General features: G+C 49.3%; 1 protein-coding gene and 1 long non-coding RNA gene across 5 annotated transcripts in view; one reads left to right on the top strand and one right to left on the bottom strand.

The window, feature by feature from the left end:
• Positions 1-5,897: 5,897 nt before the first annotated feature.
• Tecr (trans-2,3-enoyl-CoA reductase) overlaps positions 5,898-22,691 on the top strand; it is a 23,102-nt gene continuing 6,308 nt past the window's right edge. For both annotated transcript variants that reach the window (XM_021220036.1, XM_021220035.1), the window contains exon 1: positions 5,898-6,047. In XM_021220036.1, the coding sequence (XP_021075695.1) occupies positions 6,033-6,047 (15 nt within the window). In that variant the 5' untranslated portion in view covers positions 5,898-6,032. The remainder of the gene's footprint in view (positions 6,048-22,691) is intronic.
• The window catches only part of LOC115062697, a 10,430-nt gene continuing 1,945 nt past the window's right edge, over positions 14,207-22,691 (bottom strand). Inside the window, exons 2-3 of one of the 3 annotated variants that reach the window (XR_003842634.1) lie at positions 17,272-17,377; positions 14,207-14,337 (exon numbers count right to left, since the gene is read on the bottom strand). This is a non-coding gene — a long non-coding RNA (uncharacterized LOC115062697). Of the gene's footprint in view, positions 14,338-14,576; positions 15,259-17,271; positions 17,378-22,691 lie in introns of those variants that run through there. The other 2 variants (XR_003842636.1, XR_003842635.1) reach the window with 2 other exon arrangements.

The following is a 22,691-nucleotide window of genomic DNA, read 5'->3' as shown; positions in this document are numbered from 1 at the left end:
CCCCCATCCGTCCTTCACTACTTCCTTTCGATGACTCCTAACCCCTCTCTGTATACTATTTAACTTGAGCCTTTTCCCCCAGTAAATGAGACTATGACAAGTATGCATGGTCTCTGTCTCTTCCTTTATCCCATTTCTCTCTAGGTTTGGAATCCCCCTCGAGGACCTTGGAATAACTTATGTCCCGCAGGCCGGGATACAGGCAGACATGGTACAGGAGGAGCCGAGAGTTCTGCATCTTGATTCAACTGCAGTCAGGAAAGGACTGATTATCTCCCAGGCAGCTAGGAGGAGCATCTTAAAGCTGACCCCCACAGTGACACACTTTCTACAACAAGGCCACACCTACTCCAATAAGGGCACAACTCCTAATAGTGCCACTCCCTGGGGCAAGAATATTCAAACCACCATGTTCCACTCCCTGGCACCCATAGGTTTGTTCAAACGCATGAGTCTGTGGGGGCCATATCTAGCCATAGCATAATGCAAAACAGTCCGGCCAGGTGTGGTGGCACACGCCTTTAATCCCAGCACTTGGGAGGCAGAGGCAGGCAGACTTCTGAGTTCGAGGCCAGCCTGGTCTACAAAGTGAGTTCCAGGACAGCCAGAGCTATACAGAGAAACCCTGTCTCGAAAAACAACGACAACAAGAAAACAAAAACAAAACAAAAAAACCACAGTCCAACTTCAAAAGTCCTCATAGTCTATCACAGTCTGAACAGTCTTTTTTTTTTTTTCAGGACAAAAACCTCTGTGTAGACCAGGCTGGCCTCGAACTCAGAACTCTGCCTGCCTCTGCTTTCCAAGTGCTGGGATTAAAGGCATGCACCATCACTGCCCGGCTTGAACAATCTTTATAAATCCAAAGTTCAAAGGCCCTTTTGAGATTCATCCAATCGCTTAAATGTAATTCCCTATCAAATCAAAATAAAAAAGCAGATAACATACCTCCAACATCATGGGATGTATATAAAATGACATAGTGAGTAAATCCTGTACAAAAGCAAGATGAAAACGCAGCTGGGAAAACTCCAAACTCTGCATCTCCATGTCTGATATCCAACTCCTTTCTGCTTGGTTGACTGCAGCACAATTTTCTTTGGCTGGTTCCACTCCCTGTTAGCAGGTGTCCCAAGGCTCTGGCATCTCAAACATCTTGGGATCTCCGAGGCATTTTCAACTGCACAGCTTCTTGTTCCAATGTCTGGGATTCACACATGATCTTCCAGGCTCCTCCAAGGGTCTTGGGTCACATCTGTCCTCTGTAGCACTCTAGGGTCTGGTTCTCCACTCCCCTGCTGCTGCTGTTCTTTGTGGTCACCCCATGGTAATGGCATCTCTCATTCACTGGAGTTTTCTGCTGCAGCTAGGCTTCACCAACAGCTTCTCATTGGCTCTCTTCATGGTGCCAAGCCTCAACTTCTTTGCATGACTCCTTTAGTCCTGGGGCGTCAACTGCAACTGAGTCTGTACCTTCACCAATGGCCTTCCCTGGCTTCTCACAGTGCCAAGCCTCAGCTGCTCTCCATGACCCCTTCATGCCTTCAAAACCAGTACCACCTGGGTGACTCTTACACATTACCAAGTCCAGCTGCAGCACAAGGTACAACTTTGACTGTCTCTGGAACACAGCTTCTTTGTGTTTTCAGAAAGCACTTTCTAGAAGATCATACCTCAATGATGCTGGACTCTCTCTCTCTTTTTTTTTTTTCCAAGACAGGGTTTCTCTGTATAGCCCTGGCTGTCCTGGAACTCACTTTGTAGACCAGGCTGGCCTCGAACTCAGAAATTATGCCTGCCACTGCCTCCCAAGTGCTGGGATTAAAGGCATGCGCCACCACTGCCTGGCTTGAACTTTTCTTAATCATGGCTAATTTCTTAGTTCCAGCTAACCAGCATCAGTTGTCTCAGTAACCCTTTCTATGACTTTAAAGCCAGAGCCACATGCAAGGCTGCCGATTTCTGCTGCTTGCTGCAACTGGAGCATGGTCCCCTGGTTCTATTACATTGTCACCAGCTTTCCTACAGCCCATTTTTTTAAACCAGCTGTTTGTTTTCTTGACTCTTTGTTTTTCAAGTTCTTTGTGTTTTCTGGATAGTAATCCTCCGTTAGACATATAACTGGCCAAGATTCTCCCACTGAGGCCAGACAAGGCAGCCCAGTTCCTCTTCACCCGTTTCCTTGGCTGTACAGAGGCTTTTTAGTTTTATGAGGTCCCAAGTGTTAATTATTGGCCTTGTAGAAAATCAGTTAGCGTCAGAAAAGAGTAAGATAGGGTCCACTGCTCCCTCTTCTTGCAGTCTCAGTGTTGAAGTCTTTGATAAAGTTGGAGTTAATTTTTGTGCCAGATGATAAGCAGATCTAAAGTCAGTCTGCATGTGGACATCTAGGTTTCCCAGTGTTGTGTTGTGTGTTGAAAATGCGACCTTTCCTCCAGTGTCTGGTTTCGGCATCTTTTTTGATTAGATGGCTATGTGCTCATGTTTGAGTCTTTATATTGTTCCACTAGTCTTCATGATTATCCATGATCTGTTTTTCAGTGTTTATTGTTAGTGTATAGAAAGACTACTGATTCTTGTAAGTTAATTTTCTGTATTGTCCCTTATTCTAGCTAGGGTTTCTGTTGCTATAATGGAACACCATGACCAAAAGCAAGTTAGGGAGGTGTCTTGGTCAGTGTTCTATTGCTGTAAAGAGACATAGTGACCAAGGCAACTCCTACAAAAGAAAGCATTTAATGGGGGCTGGCTTACAGTTTCAGAGATTCACTATCTTCATGGCAGGGGACATGAAGGCAGCTCACAGACAGACATGGTAGCTGAAGAGTTCTCCATTTGGATCTACAGTCAGCAGGAAGAGAGAGGCACTGGATGGCCCTGGCTTGGGCACTTGAAATCTCAGAGCCTACCCCCAGTGACACACCTACCCCAACAAGGCCACAGCTCCTAATCCTTTCAAACACTGTCACCCCCTGGTGACCAAGCTTTCAAATCTATGAACTTATAGGGGCCATTCTTACTCAAACCACCACAGGAGGAAAGGGATTATTTGGCTTACACTATCACAACACGGTCCATTACTGAAGAAAGTCAGGACAGGAACTCAAGCAGGGCTGGAACCTGGAGGCAGGAGCTGATGCAGAGAGGCAGGAGCTGATGCAGAGGCCATGGAGGGACGCTGCTTAATGGATTGCTGCTTATGGGTTGCTTAATCTGCTTTCTTATAGAACCCAGGACCACCAGCCCAGAGTGGCACCACTCACAATGGTCTGCCTCAGACACTAAGAAAATGTCCTACGGCCTTATCTACCGCCCAGTTTTCTGGAGGCGTTTTCTCAATTGAGGTTCCTTCCTCTCGGATGACTATAGCTTGTGTCAGGTTGACAGAAAACCAGCCATATACATACATCTTTCTGACATTATTGACTGCTTCTGAAAGTTTTGAGGTGGGATATTTGGGATCTCTGATGTTAATATATCACCTGCGAATAGGGATGCTCGCAGTTCTCTCTTGCTTGTATCCCTTTAATTTCCTTCTTTGCCTTATTGCTCCAGCTCGTGCTTTGAGCAGAGTATCGGAAAGGAGTGGGGTGGTGGACAGCCCTGCCTCATTCCTGACTTCAGTGAGATTGCTTTGTGCTTTTCTCCATTTAGGATGATGTTGGTGCTGGTTTGTCATATACAACCTTTGTTATGTTGAGGCAGACCTACCCTCTCTAAGGATTTTTCTCATGAAAGCAGGTTGAATTTTTGTCAAATGATTTTTCTGCATCAGTTTAGATGGTCATATGACTTTGTCTCTCTACATAGCTCTGTCTGTCCTGGAACTCACTATGGAAACCAGGCTACTTGAAACCTACAGAGATTGACCTGTAAATGCTGGGATAAGGGTGTGTGCCACCATTCCTGGCAGCATCCCATGTCTCAATGAGGTTCCCTAAAACATCTTTTAGGGATGTTATATTGTAGAGAAATGGCTACAAAACAATCCCTAAAGCCTACAAGAAGGAAGAATAGAAGACTTCTGTAAGTCATCTTTCCCACACAGGTGCACACACACACACACACACACACACACACTCTGAAACATAATAACAAAAAAGTAAAAAAAACAAACAAACCGTAGTAGTAATTGTGGTAGAATCATTATATCTAGGGTAAACATTAGAATGCAATAGTTGTTTTCCACTGTATCTAGGGGAGACATCAGAATGAATAGTTGTTTTTTAGAAGTACTCTGACCTTGAAGAAATCATTGTAGAAACCAGTGGTTGTTTTCTATTATCTATAGGTTGTTTTTCTGAAGGAGCTTTACCCCTTTGCCTGGCTTTGATCACAGGATAGTCCTGGCACATCTGGAATGGCTTGCATTATCGAGTGCTGCAGACAGTGTGCAGTAAGAACTAAAGTTGCAGGGCCGCAAGGTTTCCTTCAGAAAACATGTAAGTTAGGTTAGGGCTTTGGGATGAGGGACTTGTTTTACCCCTAAACCAATTTTTGTGTAACAATCAATAACTATGCTTTTGCATGCCTGGTTGAGAGTCAGTCCATAGAGGCTGGATCTCCCTGCTGCCAGCAGGGCTTTAACTCACCCTTGAGTGACTCTCTTTGATTGACCCTCATAATTCAGAACATTGACACCAAACCAAATCAAAATCAATCAAACAAAGAAACAACCCCCCTCAAAGCACCACCCTCAATCCCGAAGGGCTGTGGCGTGGCATGCAGCCCCGTGTTCAGTCTCTAGAACCACAACAGGAATAACCAGGGAACTTAATTTTAATAATATATTTTAACACACTGTCATTCTTGTGTTTTACCAGCAAGAAAGGTTGCAAGTTTTTTCTTCTTCTTGACATATACCTTGTGTGTCTAAGCTAGACAGGCACTGTACCAAGTGACCATATTCCCGGCCTTGAACTTTATACTTTTTTATTGATTGATTAATTGATTGCTTCCCCCACCCCAGGCAGGGCCTCTTTATGTAGGCTGTCCTGGGACTGCCTAGGTAGACCAAGGCTGGAACTTACAGAAATTTGCTAGCCTCTGCCTCCTGTGTACTGGGACTAAGGGTGTGTGCATCATCTGGGTGCACTAGGCTTTTAACATTTTATATTTGCTTATGAGAGTGTATGTATGCTTGCACATGTGCCATGGTGTCTGCTAGAGGTCAGAAGATAACTTGGTAGAATGAATCTGTTCTGGCCTTACATTATGTGGGTCCCTGGGATTGAATTGAGCCCATTAGGTAGGGCAGCAAGTGCCTTCATCTGTAAGGTCTGTAAGGTCGTCTTTCTCTGCACTATTCTCTGATGTCATGTATTTTTAGACTGGCAGCACCTGTCATTTTTTTTTTTCCTGTATATTTCAAGGGCTCAGTAGCTACATGTGGCCAGTAGTAACCAAACTGTACACGATAACGCAGGCAGAAACAAAGGTGGTTTTGCTTCTAGGGCCAGCACAACTGACAGGAGCTGTTTTAGGAAGAGGCACCTACAGAATGCGGTGCAGGCTTTCTTTTCCTTTCTCCACTCGTGATATCTGGAGTCCTTCCAAGGGTCCTGGTCATGATATCTGAGGTCTCATCTCTTAGGTGAGCTTCTCTACATCTACGAATTCACTCCAAACCTTGCTCTCCGGGCCACGCAACTCTTTGTTCTGGTTTTGCCGCATTGACCTCTCAGCCAGACGTCGCTGGATTTCCACCGCAACACTGCAATGGGCGGAGCCAGAGGGCGCGCGGCGCCGAGGCTTCCTTGTGATTGGTGGGTGGCCGGGTTTTAATCTTGCCTGCCAAGGTGGGGAGGGGGGTTCCTGCTGCGCTCCTTGGATCTTGAAAGCTGATTGGTCAGTCGTGTGGCGCGAGCAGAGGGTGCACCCCACGCTGATTGGCAGGAGGGACGCACGCATAGAGAGGGGCGGAGCCGGAGTCCGGGAGTGCTGCTCCCGGTGTGTGTGGGGCTGGGTGGTGTTTGGTGCGGCAGGGCGGCCACTCAGCTGCAGCAGAGCAGGTGTCATCCTGTGGAAGAACCATGAAGCACTACGAGGTAAGCAGCGCGGGGTCCTGGGCCATGGCCACCGCAGACCGCAGTGTCCTGCAGGGCCTCGGGACCTTTTTTTAATGGTCCGGCTCTCAGCCATGGCGCAGGCGCAGTGTAATCTCATTGCGCATGTGCAGGGGGGTATTTATAAACCTGCCACCCAGGTTGTCTGGGGATGCCTTTTCTTAGGGTCTTGCAGGGCCTAGGAGAAGCTTGCAGCTTCCTTGCAGCATCCTGGGTGGCAGGTGTTCGGGAGGCGTGCGGTGCGGAGCACTTGTTTTTCGTGCGAGCGATTCTCTTGCACAATCCTTGCACGTTGTCAGCGCCTCGGGCTCAGGAGGGGCTCTGCAGCCGGCCTGCCGCCTCCGACCTTCGCACCCACCTCGCCGCGATGCCTGGGTGGCGAGGGAGTTGGTTCCAGGCTCACGCCAGCCGGTGACTGCCAGGGGAGAAATCCGAATGCGCAAGACCATTCTGGAAGCTGAAGTCTTCTGACTGTATTTTGGGTCACCTTTCCTCTTAAGACCAAGTCTTCTGATGTTCTTCTCTTCCTGATGATACTAATTTCGTTGTTGCTGACTTTTAAGTAATCGTAAAAACAGTAACTCACTGCTCACATCATACTAAGAATACATTAGTCAGGGCTAACTACCGTATTACTGAGGTTTTGTTATCTGTCCTCAGACTCATAGGAGGGTTCGTAATTTCTTACTATGTAGGTGAAAGTCAGAGCTGTCCAGTGAGTTGTCGGGAGGTCCCTGCTAGTAATTGCAGAACAGAAAGGAAATGCAGATTTCCTTTCAAAGGGAGAGTTCCTAACCACTAGCAGTGCGGTTCCTGGTAAATGAAAGCTGCGTGTATTTCTCCCCTCAGATTTTAAATTTGTGATGAAATTAGCCAACCTCAGCCTAGCCTTATGTTAGGTTTTTTCCTTCCCTGCCTGTTCCCCTCAGTTTGTAGTGCTGCTTGGAACTCAGGACCCTTCTCCTGCTAAGTACTCCAAACTCTCTTTGATCTCGTAAAACTGAAACTGTACAGCATTGTACAGTATCTCCCCATTCCCTCCTCCCCCAGCCCCTGGCAATCACCACTTGTCTCTGGAAATTGGCATACTTCAGGAACCTCCAATAATCCCATTTTTATCACAAGTTGAATAGTAATATTGCTACTCATCTTCTGTATTGTGATTATTGTTGGTAGTTTCCCCAGGGCCTGTGAAACGAATCTAGAAATCCTTTCTTTTTTTTTTTTTTTTTAACATGATGCCAGAGGACCAGGAGATGGGTGTCTACAATCCTTACGGCCCCATCAACTCTGTGCTTTCAGAAGGAGGTTTTGTTCCCTGGGGTGCTTTTCCTTTCCCACCCCCTCTCTTGCCCTGGGGGAAAGGCCAGGTTCAGTTTGAGAAGTACAGGAGGAGGATGGAGTTCGCAGCCAATCATTTTAATTTGCTAGTGGAAAATCAGGCCAGGTAGGCTTCGGAGACTTGGGGAGGGTGCCTTGTTTCAAGGAGTGTGAACACAGCCCGAGGCTCACGATTTGGCCTGGAAAACAGGCTCTGGTTTATTTCAGGGCCTCGTTTCTCCCAGTGCTTTGATGGTAGTTCCTCCCTGTCAGAGCAGTTGTATGTACAGCGTGCACACACACACAGCACGCACACAGGAGGCTCTGAGACTCTGGGTTCTGCAGCAGCATTGCACAACAAAGGCAGGCAAGAACCAAACTGGGGAATAAGGGTGGAGCTCATTTGGTAGAGCACTTTCCTAAAGTGTCTGAAGCCCTGGGTCGGATCCCTGGCCCTGAGTAAAACCCAGCCTGTAGTTCCAGGTCTTGGGACATGGAGGCAGAAGGATTAGGAGTTCAAGGTTATCTTCAACTACATAGTGAGTTTGATGCCAACCGGGGCTAGAGATCCTGTCTCAAAAATCCAAGCCGAATGAGATAGACAAAAATAAAAATAAAAACAAAGCTTGAGGGGCCCAGAGAGAACACCACAGGAAGACCAACAGAATCAAGAAACCTGGACCCTTGGGTCTCCCAGAGACTGAACCACCCACGAAAGAGTAAGCAAAGGCTGGACCTGGGCCCTCCACACATACGTAGCAGATGTGCAGCTTGGTCTTCATAGACCAACAACTGGAGTAGGGACAGAGTCCCTGACTGATGCCTGCCTGTGGATCCTGTGTCCCTAACAGGGCTGCCTTGTCTGGCCTCAGTGGGAGAGAATGAGCCTGGTCCTGCAGTGACTTGATGTGCCAGAGTGGGTTGGTAATGGGGGTGGGGGAGGGTGCTTCTCGTTTATCAGAGGAGAAGGGGAGGGGGTGAGGGAAGCTATATGAGGGGGGCCGGGAGGAGAAAGGGGGCTGTAATGAGTATGTGACGTAAATAAATAAATAAATAGATAAATAAATGGGGAAAAACCCACAAAAAGCCAGTGTGACCTTGGTGAACAAAAAGTTATTTCATTTTTTTTTTTTTTATTCTCTGTTGACATTTAATACCCACTGAGGCCACAGTTTTGGGATAGGAGCATCTACTGTCTCCTAGCCCTGTTTGCAGAGCTGTTGGTACAGACCAATAAAAATGGAAGAGATGCTTTCATCGCTAAGATCATGGGGAAAAGTGTCAGCTATCCACATTAAAGAGAGAGTTCTGGACTGTTAGGCCTGCATGCAGGAGACCCTGAGTTCCAGCCCCAGTCCTAGATAAAACCAGGCATGGTAGCTCATGCTTGTGATCCCAGTACTTGGGAGGTGAAGGCATTAGGATTACAAGTTCACAGTCATTCTTCTCTAGCTACATCGTGAATTCCAGGCCACCCTGGTAGGATGGCTCAGCCGGTAAAGGTGTCTGCTACTGAGCCCGAAGACTTGGGTTTAGTTCCATTTAGTTCCCGGAACTCACGTGGTGAAAGGAAAGAACTCCTACAGGCTGCCCTCTGACTTCCACATGCGCGCATCAGTGTGCATTCAATTACAATGAATAAAAGTGTAGTTTTTCCTGAGGTAGAATCTGTGTAGCCTGTGCAGCTCTGCCTGACCCTGAGTGGCCTGGACTTGCCTTGTAGAGCAGTCTGAGTCTGGAGCTTGCCTTGTAGACCAGTCTGAGTCTGGCCTTGAACTAAGGGATCTCCCTTTGTCTTCCCAAGCTCTGAGTTCAAAGACGAGTACTACCACAACAGGCTACAGTTTATTTTATTTTTTTATTTTTATTTATTCTTTTTTTTTTTGTTTTTCGAGACAGGGTTTCTCTGTGTAGCCCTGGCTGTCCTGGAACTCACTTTGTAGACCAGGCTGGCCTCGAACTCAGAAATCCGCCTGCTTCTGCCTCCCAAGTGCTGGGATTAAAGGCGTGCGCCACCACACCCGGCATATTTTAATTTAAATAACAAAATAACAGATTCCTTTGAAGGACTGAGTCCATCCTTTGCCCTCATGCACCTCAGTCCACTGGGAAACCTCCCTGCCTCAGAAGCCTTGGAGATAGTGAGACAGTTAGTTCATCAGGTAGAGATGCGGCTTCGAGGCCTACCTGAATTTGATCCCTGCACCCCCACAAGGTGGCAGGAGAGAACCAATTTCTGGAATACAATGAATTTTAAGAAAGAGAAAGACTTTTTGCCCATAGGAAGACACCACAGAGATTATGAAGTACAGTTAATTTTTTTTGGATATTGTGGTGCTGAGCTGGAATTCGGGGTCTTGCACAGGCTAATCAAGCACCCTGCCCCCAAAGCCGCGCCCCCAGACTTGGTGCGCAGGGGCTGGAGAGATGGGTCTAGAAGATCCAGGTTCAATTCCCAACATCACCAACATTCTGTCTAACCCATCTGCAGCACCAGTTCTAGGGCTCCAGCACCCTCTTCTGTCCTGTGGGCATTGCATAAGCTAAGTGCACATAATGTACATGCGGGTAAACAACCTTAAAAAAAGCCTTGCTCAGAAAGGTTCAGCATCTCACGGTCAGTTACTGTCCCAGGGAAGACCCAAGGCACAGTGGATTCCACCTGGAGGACAGATTGTGGCTTCTTGGGAAGTTTCATATCAGCACAGTTCATTGCTTATTTATCAGTAAAGAGACTCCCTTCCATGCCTAGGCCTAGTGGAGGTGAAGCTTCCAGAACAGGTGGCCTTGGTATAATTATAAATCAGCAGGGTTGTTGGAAAACAGCTTATCCCGGGCTCAAGGTTTCTTTTTTTTTGTTTTAATTTTTTTATTAGTGTTTTGCCACTGGAGACGGTGCTCGGAGAGCATGCCTGTGGTAGCTTGAGACAGATACTGTGCCTTGTAAATCTCCTGAGAGTCAGTCCATGTAGAGAGAGCCTCCGTAGCCTAGGCTGACCTTGAGCTCTTGGAATGGTGAGAGTTCACCATGCAGGCTGTAAAGGTAGCTGTTTACTACCTCGCCTCAGGCCAGTTCCTGCCTGGCTGGCTCTCTCCAAGGACTTAGTGTGAAAATTTTGAAAGTAGTTTTGGTCAAGAGACATTGAAAAAAATTACTTTTTTTTTTTATGTTCGGCATTGGAGCCCAGGGCCTTTCTTACATCTCCCATTAAGCTGTATCCCTAGGCCTTGATTAAAAACATTATGGTTATTATTATCATCATTATCTGTGTGTGTGGTGTATGTGGTGCCTGTGTACACATGAACTTGGGCAGGGGTCAGAGGAGGGTGTTGAGCGCCTAATCATTCTTGGCCCAAGTTTTGACGCAGGAACCTGAGCCTGGGCTAGGCTGGAGGCCGGCGATCCCGGGCACCACTTCTCTGTCCATCACAGTTTGGGGTTACAGGTGTTTTTTTGTTTTTTTTTTTTTAATTTATTTTATTTTATTATTATATGTAAGTGCACTGTAGCCATCTTCAGACACACCAGAAGAGGCATCAGATCTCATTATGGGTGGTTGTAAACCACCATGTGGTTGCTGGGATTTGAACTCAGGACCTTCGGAAAAGCAGTCAGCGCTCTTACCTGCTGAGCCATCTCTCCAGCCCGGAGTTACAGGTGTTATATGGGTCCTGGGATCCAAACTCAGTGCCTATAAACCACTGAGCTTGTCACTCCTGTGCCTCTCGTTTCTCGTTGTTTTTGTGGGGTCTCACTATGTAGCCCTAGCTGACCTGGAATTTGGCCACTTAGACCAGGCTGGCTTCAAACTTAGACCAGGCTAGCTTCAAACTCAGGTGCACTTGGCTCTGCCTCAGGAGTGCTGGTGTGCGCTTCCAGGCGCTTGGGTTTTATAGACAGGCTCTCACTATGTAACGTAGGCAGACTTGTTCTTCCTGCTGTGGATTATTGGCGGTACAGGCCTGTGTCATCACGCTTGGTGCTGTGAGGCAATTGCTTAGAGGCAGATAACAGGTAGGTAGGTGATAGGTGAGGAGAAAGTAGACCTGTGTGCGGGCTGCCGTGGCCGCCTGACAAAATGGTTTGACTCGGTGGATTGGCTAACCTCTCAGCCTGTCTGTGCTCGCTCCTTGGAAGGAAACCTGCTTGGTTGTGAAAGGAGGACCATGGAGGGTAGGGAGCACCATGGTGACGCTAGATGGTGCCATCGAGGCTGTGTGCGCACGAGAGCTTTGGGTGTGATACTTTTAGTTTTAGTTTAGTTTTGGTTCTTTGAGAAAATTTTTTAAGGAGCCCTGTCCTGGAACTCGAGAGAGATCTGCCCTGCTCCTGCCTTTCAAGTTTTAGGATTAAAGTCAAGAACCTCCACGCCTGGCCAACTTCTTTTTAGATTTCTCTTCTGTGCCTGTGGTGCAGGTGCGCTACTGTGTCTGGCTGCTCTGAGCATGTCACAGCTCTCCTGACTGAGCCTGCCTCAGACCACGATCATGGATACATACGGCTTGTGCCCTGGGCACGCAGTGTCTCCGATTGCACACCTCTCTACAGAACCCGTAAGCTGCTCGGCACATGGGGCCAGTGATCTCAGCCTCGACACCTGCACTGTGCAGATGGGAGCTCGCCCTGCCCAGGGCCAGCCCCTCACCTTCGTTAGCTGCATTTGTACTGATTCTCCGTCCTAGGAAGACAGCAGGGTGTGCAGGCTTTGCATCAGACCTGAAGTGGGATCCTTCTCTGCCACGGGAAGGGGTGGGGCCGTGCACATTCTTTTATTTTTACTGTATTTTATGTATATAGGTATGGGTGTTTTGTCTGCATGTACAGTTGTGAGCTGACTAGTGAGTTCTGGGAATTGAACAGTGATGGCCGTGTCTGCGTTGTAGGGTGGTCTCTTCCAAGCTTTGGTGCTCTGGTGAGCATTAGGTGCCCACACTGAGCGCAGAGGAGGCAAGCTGAGACTGAGGGTCCCTGGGAGAAGCTGATGGTCCGGATGTGCACGTTAGGTCAGTTATTGCTAGGGACGACTTAGAGGCCCACAGAGCACCGCCGAGCCTTGCTTCACTGAGTCCCAAGTGGAGAGAGGAGCGAGTGGCCTGGACAGACTGGCCAGTGCGCAGGGCTGGTCCAGAAAGAGACTTCTAGTTCTGATAACATTGTTGGCTTTGGTTGGGTGCCCTGCCCTTTGACAGACAGGTCTGGCTGGATGGGAAAACTGTTCGGTCAAGTTCAGGTCTTAACACCTTCTTGGTGCTATTGATAGTGACAGCCGAGAATGTTTTAACAGCTGGAGATACTTACCTCAGCTCTGAGAGTGTAGCTAGCCATCACAGTTAGAACAAAGCTGTCTGCTCATTGCGACACCCCCCCCCCCACCTTTTTTTGTAATAGACAAGGTCTCACTACTCAGCCCTGGCTAGCTGGAACTCACTGTATAGACCAGGCTGGCCTTGAACTCACAGAGCTCTTTCTGCCTTCTGAGTTCTGTGATGAAAGGCTGGCACCACTCTTCCTACCTGGCTTGCTTTTTTCTTTGTTACTGGGGATGAGCCCAGGGGCTGGCGCATGCTGAGCCACTCGACACTGTCCTCTGTCTCTAGTCGTCTGCCTGTACCTGCCTGTGGTCTTACATGTGAAGTAGGTATGGTTCCTATCCACTTGACATTTGGGGAAACAGAGGCACAGAACAGTAAAACTTCATGTCCACAGCTGGCAGGTAGCAGAATCCAGACAGGCTCTGGCGATTATGTACTGAGGGAAGGGTGGGTATGTGACTGTGCAGGACATGGCCTTTGGGGCCACTTTTCCGTTGAGATTTCTCTCAGGTAGGAGGCCAGGATATGGATAGCATTCTCTGGGGCTGCCGGGGAGGCTGAGGTACTGGGCACTCTGCCTGGCTGTAGCCAAATTCTCAGCTCTACATCATCCGGTAAAGGCAAGTCTGCATCCCTGCCTGCTGTGGGGAGTGTAGCCTACCTGTGGCCCCCAACTCCTTTGTGATGTTGGGGAGCAAACTCAGGGCCTGGGGCAGCCATGCATGTTCTCCCATGCTAGCTGTACCCTGTCCTTTTAAAAAATAAACTGGTCAGCTGTTTACTCTGTGTATGTGAGTGTTTTGCCTGCATGTCTGAATGTACACCACATGCGTGTCTGGTGTCTGTGGAGGCCAGAAGAGGGGTTGGATCATCTGGAGTTACTGGAGTTACAGGTGGTTGTGAGCTGTCATGTGTGCACTGTGGATTGAACCTGGGTCCTGTGCAGGAGCAGCAGGTGTTCTTAACTGCTGGGTCATCTCTTCAGCCGCCTCCTCAGTACTTAGAATTACTAGTTTATTGTTAATGTGGCTGTGTGTGTATGTGTGTGAGTGTACATGTATGCGTGTGTGACGGCTCACATGTGGAGCTCAGAGGTTGCTGGGCGTGACTAGAGTGCCTTTACTTGTGGAGCCCTGAGCTAAACCTTTTTCCTTTTTCCTTTTTCTCATTTCATTTTTTTATTTTTGGAGGGGCCCTGTTTTGAGTTAGGGTTTCTCTGTGTAGCCCTGGCTGTTCTGGAACTCGATGGCCTCCAGCTCACAAAAGTCACCTACTCTCTCTCCCCAGTGCTGAGACTAAAAGCACGTGCCACCATTTAACACTTTTCTTTTCTTTTCTTTTTTTTTTTGGTTTTTCGAGACAGGGTTTCTCTGTGTAGCCCTGGCTGTCCTGGAACTCACTCTGTAGACCAGGCTGGCTATGCCTCCCGAGTTCTGTGATTAAAGGTGTGTGCCACCACGCCCAGCTGACACTTTTCTTTAAAATAAAAGATTTAAAAAAAACTGCCTTTACTTACGCGTGTTTGTGTGTACGTACCTGTATGAGTGTTACATGCACATGTGTGTCCGGGTGCTGGAAGAGGCCGTCAGATCCCTTGGAGCTGGAGTTACAGGTCTTTGTGAGCTACCTGATATGGGTGCTGGGATCCAAATCAACTATTGATTAAGTGGTCTGATTGAACAGCAGCTCTTATCAATCATGGAGTCACATCTCCAGGTCCCCACCCCCACTCCCACCCCTGCTTTAGAATTTTTTTTTTTTTTTTTTTTAGTTTTTTAAAAGACAGACTGTCATTATACCCTTGGCTGGCCAGGAATTCTCTGTGTAGACCAGGTTGACTTCAAACTCACAGAGATGCCCTTCTCTACCTTCGGAGTGCTGGGATCAAAGGTGTGGCCACCCTTCTGGGTCTTGCTTTTTTTTTTTTCTTTTTGAGACAGGGTCTCACTGTGAAGCCCTTATTGGCCTAGAATTCTCTATGTAACCCCAGCAGGCTGGTCTCGAACTCACAGTGATGCTCCTGCCTCTGCCTGCTGAGCACTGGGATTAAAGGTGTGCGCCACCACCTGCCTATTTTCATTTTGTTTTTCTTGACCATTCGTACTTTTGAGAAACCCTGTTTGCCTATGTGTTGATGGATGACTACTAGTTTTAGAGTTTGAGCTCGTTATGTACTGTCGAGTATTAATGCCCTGCCAGATGAATGGCTGCTGGCCAACCTCTCCAGTGCCCTGGCAAGGTTTGGGATTGTCCTTATCCCTGACCTGGTCCTCACTCAGCCCTGCTCAGACAGCAGACACTACCTGGGGCCCAGCCTTCCTTGTGGTGGGAGTTCCATGTTAGACAGGCTGGCTAGGCAGGGCATGATTCTTAGCGTCCCTGAGGACCTGTGGACTTTATGCTGGGGATGATGAAATTCTCTTACCTGATGATCTGACCTAATGTGTTACTGATAGAGGGTAGTCTAGTCTATTTTAAGTCCTCTGGGGCCCTCACAGAACCATTGTATTTGGAAAGGCACAGGGCCACTGCTCCTTAGTTTCAGCCTCTCCCAGCCTCGCTTCCGAGAGAGAGAGAGAGAGAGAGAGAGAGAGAGAGAGAGAGGTACTGTAAATAGCTTAGAAGCTGGGCATAGTTTTTGATAGTTTTTGTTGCAAGCGGAGCTCATGGCCTTTTACAGTTAGCCCTGGGGAGTACAAGGGCCTGTATCCCTCCTTCTAAGTCCTCTTATCCCTGGAAGGCCTGAATGTGACAGATCCTGTCTCGCACTCACAGGGAGGCTCCATTTGGTCAGCAGGATCGACTGGCCTTCAGGTGTGGTCTTCAGCAGGAAGAGACAGACAGCTGTCACTGCAGCTGTCACCTGTTGCACCTGCTGTCACGGCAGCCAGCAGCTTCTCTAGGAGCCAGTACTGCTGCTGCCTTGGCCCCCTAAAATATCCACATCCTGCCCATTCCTGCCTTTCTTATTGTAATTTTTAAAAAGTGTTATTTTGTTATTAACTTATTGTTCAGATGTTATAGACTAGTAGAGTCCCATCGTTGTAAATAAAATTTTTAGTACAGTAGAGATGATTCCTATCACTCCTTAAGCAGGAGATAGTGATAATAAACAGTATAATATATGTGTGTATTTTAAAATGAATTTTGTGTGTGCTGTGAATGGAATCCAGGGCCTTTGTCTTCTAGGCAAAACCTAGAGGGCCACATCCTGAGCCCCAACCAGATCCAGGTGTATCTTTATTTTTTTTTATTTTTTATTTTTTGGTTTTTCGAGACAGGGTTTCTCTGATAGCCTTGGCTGTCCTGGAACTCACTCTGTAGACCAGGCTGGCCTCGAACTCAGAAATCCGCCTGCCTCTNGAACTCACTCTGTAGACCAGGCTGGCCTCGAACTCAGAAATCCGCCTGCCTCTGCCTCCCAAGTGCTGGGATTAAAGGCGTGCGCCACCACGCCCGGCTGTATCTTTATTTTTAAGATAAAGTTTTTGCTATATAGCCCAGACTGGCCTGAACTTGAGATCCTCTTGTTTCAACCTCTCAGTGCTGGGGTGACTAGTTTCCAGGTAGGCGTTTAATGGGATGGATGGATGGGGGTCTCAATCTGACCTTTCCAGTGTACTGCCCGTTCCCTTCTGTGTGCTCCCGGGCCTAGCGCCGTAGCTGTTTGGAGGGAATTATTTTCACAGCCTCCGGCAGGCCTCTGCTTCCAGACTAATTCTCTCAAAAGGATCCCTTAAGAATTCAAGCCACAGCTGGGGATGGTGGTGCACACTTTTAATCCCAGCACCCAGGAGGCTGCAGACCACTACAGGCATGGAATGAGTTTCAGGTCAGAGAGGACTGTCTACACAGTGACACCCCGTGTCAGCAATCACAACAAAGCATGCAGAATTAAACTCAAGTCAGGCCTTAACACTCTTCTGCCCAGAGCCCCTCTCCTCACCCAGCCCTTGGGACCGTCTGCCACGTCACCTCCACGTTTACCTCCTCTCATGCGTATGACTCCAGACTGCACATCTGTGAGCATCTGCCCTGCCTGACTCGAGGCCCTTGGCACAGCTGTCCTTCTGTGAGCATGGCCACCTTCAGCCTTGATTCTTTCAGGGCGTGGCTGAGAGCCCCATCAGGGAGCTGCACCCTCACCCTCCCGCTCCTGACAGGATTTCACTAAGCACTCTAGCCTGGCCAGCCCGACGCTCATGTAGGCCAGGCTAGCCTCACACTCAGATCCACCTGCCTTTGCCTTCTGAAGTACGACTAGGGAGGTCTTTCTTGACCATTTTGTTTAGAAAACTTCATGTACGTCCTGCCTCCACCACATGCCTATGTCTGTTCCGTGTGATGTTTTGTGATGTCATGTCACCTTCTCATTATTATGTAGACCTATTTGCTTTACATATTCATTCTCTTGCTGTCCTCCCTTTATGCTGGGGGTTGAAACTAGACCTTATATATGCTCAGCAAGCTCCTGGCAAATTAATGTGGCCGGCTCTCCAGATTTCCAGTGTCTGGAATGTGCGTTGGTTTTTCACAGTCAAAGGGAGCAAGCTAAGCGCATGCGTGGACTCACCTGCCTGCTGGCTTGGGTGGAGCCAGGGGCGAGCACCTCTAGTCAGTTCATCCTCGAGGTTTAGGGTCTCTGGCTTCCTTAAGCTTCCTGGTTTGCCCGAGTCTTCCTGCCCAGAAATGGAGAGAGGCCCGAATTAGATCCCTAATTGCAAGAGGGCAGAGGACCCAGGGACAGGACAGGTGCAGCCCTGGAGGAGGGCAGAGGCACTGAGGCTGCAGCTCCCAGATTGAGAGCTTATCCACAGGGACAGAGGCAGGCAAGGCTCAGCTCTCTGAGTTCTTAGCCTCGACCTGGGGCTCCAGACCTGTGCCCCAGCTGCAGTTTCTTGTCAATAAGTAGGGTAACAGGGGTCCTCAGCAGCCTGGGGAGCGCAGCAGGGCAGAGGTGCGTGCTGCGGGCAGGGGAGTCACTAGGTGAGGACCTTGGGGTGGGCCATGGCAGTATGGTAGGGGTGTTTGGAGATGGCTGTCCCTCTGGCCCCGGGAAGTGATTTACATTTTTTGCTGAGGATGAAATCTCGGCCTTGTATATACTAAGCACCTACTGCCCACTTTGATTTAGCCCTGCCACCAAGAAGATAACTTAAACTTTTTTAATTTTATTTTTTAGTGTATGATGCTAGTGGGCTTTAGTTCAGGGCCTTATGCACACTAAGCCAGGTCTCGGTCCTGTCTGTGGGCCTTTTGAAGCCATATATGCCAGGCAGTGGTTAGAATTTCTAATGTTGGCACCTAGGGCAGGGTTCCTTCTGCCAGTCCACTGGGTGGTGCTGTAGCAATCTGTTGGTTTTTTATTTGTATTTGAGACAGTATTTTGCTGTGTAGCCCAGGTTAGCTTTGCATGGGGCCGCCTCTGCCTCATCACCGGCACCAGCATGCTTAGCCCATGGCAGTCATTGTGAATGCACATGCAGCCTGAGGGTTAGATGCCCACGAACCTTCCCGTTTGCCTTTCTGCCCTTAGCTAGGGTTGGCGACACTCCTGCTTCCCCAGGCTGGATGGTGGCGGTGGCCTTCACCTGCCATGGGAAAACATGGAATTGTTGCTCCATCCTGCCTTGGCGTCTGTGGCCCACTGTACCAGGCTGGTCTAGCAGGGGTGGGTACATAGGGTTCTGGGGTCAAGAAATGTGGGTCAGCCCTAGGGTCCTCTGTAGCATCCACATGCCCTGTGTAGGTGATACACTCAGCATGCATTTGGAAATGGAGACTGGCCCTTTAAAATAAGATTTGCTGTAGCCTCTCTGTCTCTGTCTGTCTGTCTGTCTGTCTGTCTGTCTGTCTGTCTGTCTCTGTGTCTCCTTTTGGATAGTTGGATTTAGGTGTCCCTTTCTTTGTAACAGAGCCTCACATATACTAGTCAAATGCTCCGCCATTAACCCATACCCAGTTTTACTATATTTCTTTCGTTAACCCTTTATGGTGCTAGAGGTCAGTGCAGCTTTTTGTTGCTTTTTGAGACAGGATCTCACTGTGTAGCCCTGCTGGCCTGGAACATACTCTACAGATGAGGCTAGCCTCAGACTGCAGATGGGGCTAGCCTCAGACTCAGAGATCTGTTTTCCCCTGCCTTCAGAATGCGAGGTTAAAAGGTGTACATTCAGCACAAACTAACTTTAAGCAAAAAAAATTATGTCTCCGGGCAGAAACAGAGGCAGGCAGATCTCTTGAGTTCAAGGCCAGCCCAGGATACCTGGTCAGTTCCAGGCCAACCAGGGCTGCATAGAGAGATCCTGCCTCAAGATCAAAAATCCAGACAGAAAAAAAAATAGTGTGTGTGGGCGTGCTGTGGCGCCTGCATGTGGAAATCAGAGGTTGTGCCACGGGAATCTGTTCTCTCTTTCACCATGTGAGTTCTGGGGATAGACCTTCCATATCAGGCTTGGTGGTAAGCATCTATATGCTGAGCTATCTCTCCTCCCTGCTCCTCCCTCCTACCCCCTTTCACTTCTGTGGCCTCTGCACTCGGTGCCAGTCCTGGGTTGAGAGCCTGTGAACATGGTGTTCAGATTGGCTTCCGTCCAGGTGCAACGGGCTAGAGCTCGAAGTAACCTGGTCACAGGCCAAGTGTAGGTGGTCAGCATCTGTGCTGCCCCTGTCCAGGGTGGCCTGTTCCCACTGCTGCTCCTAGAGAGGCTGGCTAGCAAAAGACCTGTCCCTTGCCCCTGGTGTCCCATGGAGAAATGAGGTCAGATGTCAAGGCCACTGGGGAAGGACAGATTTGGGCTAGAGCAGGTGCAGTCTGTGCTGGCTTTCTGGCAGCAGTGAGCAGGCCATCAGCTATCACAACATTATTAGGGTTACTGGGTATTTCTGGAAAGTAAAAGAGAATGGGAGCCAAAGCCGTTGAGCTGGAGTCTCAGATGAACGTGGGGAGGCTGTGTGTCTGACTGGTCAGCTGCCTGCCCTGTGCTTGGGCCAATGGTTGGGCCAGGTCTCTGCCCTCTGGGCTCAGCAATGTCCCTAAGAAGAGTGTACATGCCTTTATGCCTCAGGAGTGCTTGCAACCGCCGACTGAAGGACCAGAGAAGGACCAGAGAGGTTCTTTGAATCTTCACTTGGGGTTCCTGGTAGCAGTGAGTGCAGAGAGCATGTTGCCCTGCCACGTGGAGATACCGACTGTGTGGCTGTGTTGTGCCGGACTGTCTAGTATGGGGGACCTGTGCCAGGGCTGAGCGCTTGAGGGAATGCTGACTTGCTCTCTCCACTGCGGACTCATGGCTGACCTCCTGCCTCAGGCATTCACTCCTAGGTGACCCAGTCTGTAGACCTTGCTTCCTCATCTGGGACATGAACACGAAGCCTGTTGTGGTGGTTTGAATAACAGTGATCCCATAAACTTATATGTTTAAATACCTGGTCCTTAGCTAGTAGAACTGTTTGGGAAGGATTAGGAGGTGTGGCCTTGTTGGAGGTGTGTCACTGGGGGTGGGGTTTTGAGGATTCTAAAGTCTACATCATTCCTAGCTAACTTAATCTGCCTTGTGTGGTTGTGTCTCAAGATGAGAGAGAGTTTCAGCACCATGCCTGCCCCCCTGCCATGCTCCATGCTGTGTTGGCCCTGGATTCTAACCCTGTGGAACCATGAGCCTCAGATTAATTGCTTGCTTTTATAAGAAAGCCTTGGTCATGGTGTCTTACCACAGCAGCAGAAAAGTAACTAACACCCACAGTTCCGACTGTGTGGTCATTACAAAGGAGAGGCACTTATGAAGCCGGGCAGGGTTGAAAGTGCTTACCAGGGTCCCCACCTACAGTCACCGGACAGGCCCCAGAGTTGAATACCCAGAGTTCCAGGTGTGTAAGTTAGTGGCTGACCTGGAAAGCTGGTTGGAGGCACTGAGTTAGCCTGGGACATGAACGGAGCTAGCCTGGGACATAAACTGAGCTAGCCTGGGACATGAACTCTGGAAAGCTGGTTGGAGGCACTGAGCTAGCCTGGGACATGAACTCTGCAGCCATAGTCTGCCCTACAGGCAGAGGACATTAGAGGAGCGGGCTCCCATATTTGTGAAGAGGTGCATGCAGCTTGAGTCCTATGGCACGCAGACATGGCATGTGTGATTCGTCCAACCTGGCCTTGGTGGGGCTGCTCCTTTGTCTCCCGGTTCAGGGTTCAGAACGTTTGGGGTCTGCTGCTTCTAGAATCCAATCATTGTCCCTCCTCTCTTGTCCCTCCCCGTCTTGGTCTCCCTGTCTCTGCCTCACCCCCTCAGACTATCTCGCCAGCACTGGCACTCGTGAACTCCCGAATGAACCCGTGTCCCGGTAAAGTCAAGGTGCTCCCTGGCCTCCAGGCCTGCTCCGCTGTGCCTCTCCTTCCCTGTTCCTCAGCCCTTCTGGGCACCTGACTAGGACCTTGGTATTTGCCTCTGCCTGGACCTTCTTTCCCTGGATGGTGAATGGCTGTGTCCTTCCCCCAGGACCTTTTGCTGGACAGCTCTCTCAGGGAGACCTTTATTCCTTTACCTTATTTTCAGCTTTATTGTTTTTGAGATAGGGTCGTTCTGACCAGCCTGGAGCTATGTAGGCCTGACTGGATTTGAACTTTGGGTACTCCCTGCACTGCTTCCCAAGGGATGGGATGGGTGCTACCACACCCAGCTGCCGCCCAGTTCTTGCCTGCTACGTCCCCATCTGGGTTTCCCTCCACTCTTGGTGACAGGTTGCTTCTGTTTGTCCTCCCCCTAGCTCCTGCTCCCTTGACAGAGGCTTGGGTTGAGAGAAGGGCTTGGTCATGTTTGTTGCCATGCCTGAGGCGGGGAGTGGGGAGGCAGGCAGGTGGTGGCTGCCCAAGGACTCTGCTGCTAAGTGGAAGAGTCTCTTAGTCTTAGGGTTTCTGTTGATCCCATCCTGCACCCCAGCTGTGTGCTTGCCCATTATCGCTAGGACTGTCTCCTGCCTCTTGGCACAAGGGGACAATGGAAAGTATTACGGCCTCTATTGGCTGTCATCGCCCCTTTCCCTGTCCTCCCACATGGCCCCTTGTTGCTTGTGTTCAGGCTCACTGCCACCAGCTGGGTGGGGCATGATCCTGTCAGCCCTCTGACCTTGGGTCCCCACATGGATGCAGTCAAGGTTGCAGGACAGAGGGGCCTGGCCGGCTCCTGGCACCTCTGTGAGTGCTCATCTGCCATAGTCAGTCGTGTGACATCCGTGTGCTTTTTCTCTTTCCCGGAGCATGTAGCCAAGGCCAGGACAAGGTGGGTCTCCCATTTTCTGATCCTCCCAGAGCTGGGATCCCAGGCACACACACGTCAGCACACCTGGCCACTGCTGAGCATCTATTGTAGATGGGCGCTGAGTGAATGCTCGGGTGGTTGTCTTCTTGCCTTTTGTCATCTAATTCCTACAGTGAGCATGGGCGGCTGCAGTTGGAGAGAGTCTGTCCTCCTGTGGCTGAGGAGGTGGAGAGGTCTTTTAAAAACGTGGTGTCCAGGGATGTGTGTTAACCCCATGATGCCTTGCAGAACCTGTCAGCTCCGGGTCAGCACTGAGGGACAGCCCAGTTTCTCTGGGGGGCTGGAGCCCGGTGAGCTGATCCATTCTCTCAGTAGGGGGTGCCTTAGAACCAGGGCTGTAAGACCTGGCAGCCTGGTGTGCAGTGGAGGCCCTGAAGCTGCCAAGGAAGCAGCAGCCTCTTACACCATGGCCAGATCCTGGTCCCAAGGGGTAATACTGAGCCGGGCTCTGTCTGGGACCACTTGGCCCAGGGCAGGTACAAGCTCTCCCTGGTCTCTCCTCATTCTTTTTTTCTTTTTTCTTTTTTCTTTTTTCTTTTTTCTTTTTTCTTTTTTCTTTTCTCTTTTCTCTTTTCTTTCCTTTCCTTTTCTTTTCTTTTCTTTTCTTTTCTTTTCTTTTCTTTTCTTTTCTTTTCTTTTTTTCTCTTCTCTTCTCTCTCTCTCTCTCTCTCTCTCTCTC

This window comes from Mus pahari, chromosome 20, assembly GCF_900095145.1.
Source record: "Mus pahari chromosome 20, PAHARI_EIJ_v1.1, whole genome shotgun sequence".
Taxonomy (NCBI): domain Eukaryota; kingdom Metazoa; phylum Chordata; class Mammalia; order Rodentia; family Muridae; genus Mus; species Mus pahari.
This window is presented reverse-complemented; position numbering and strand designations above follow the sequence as displayed.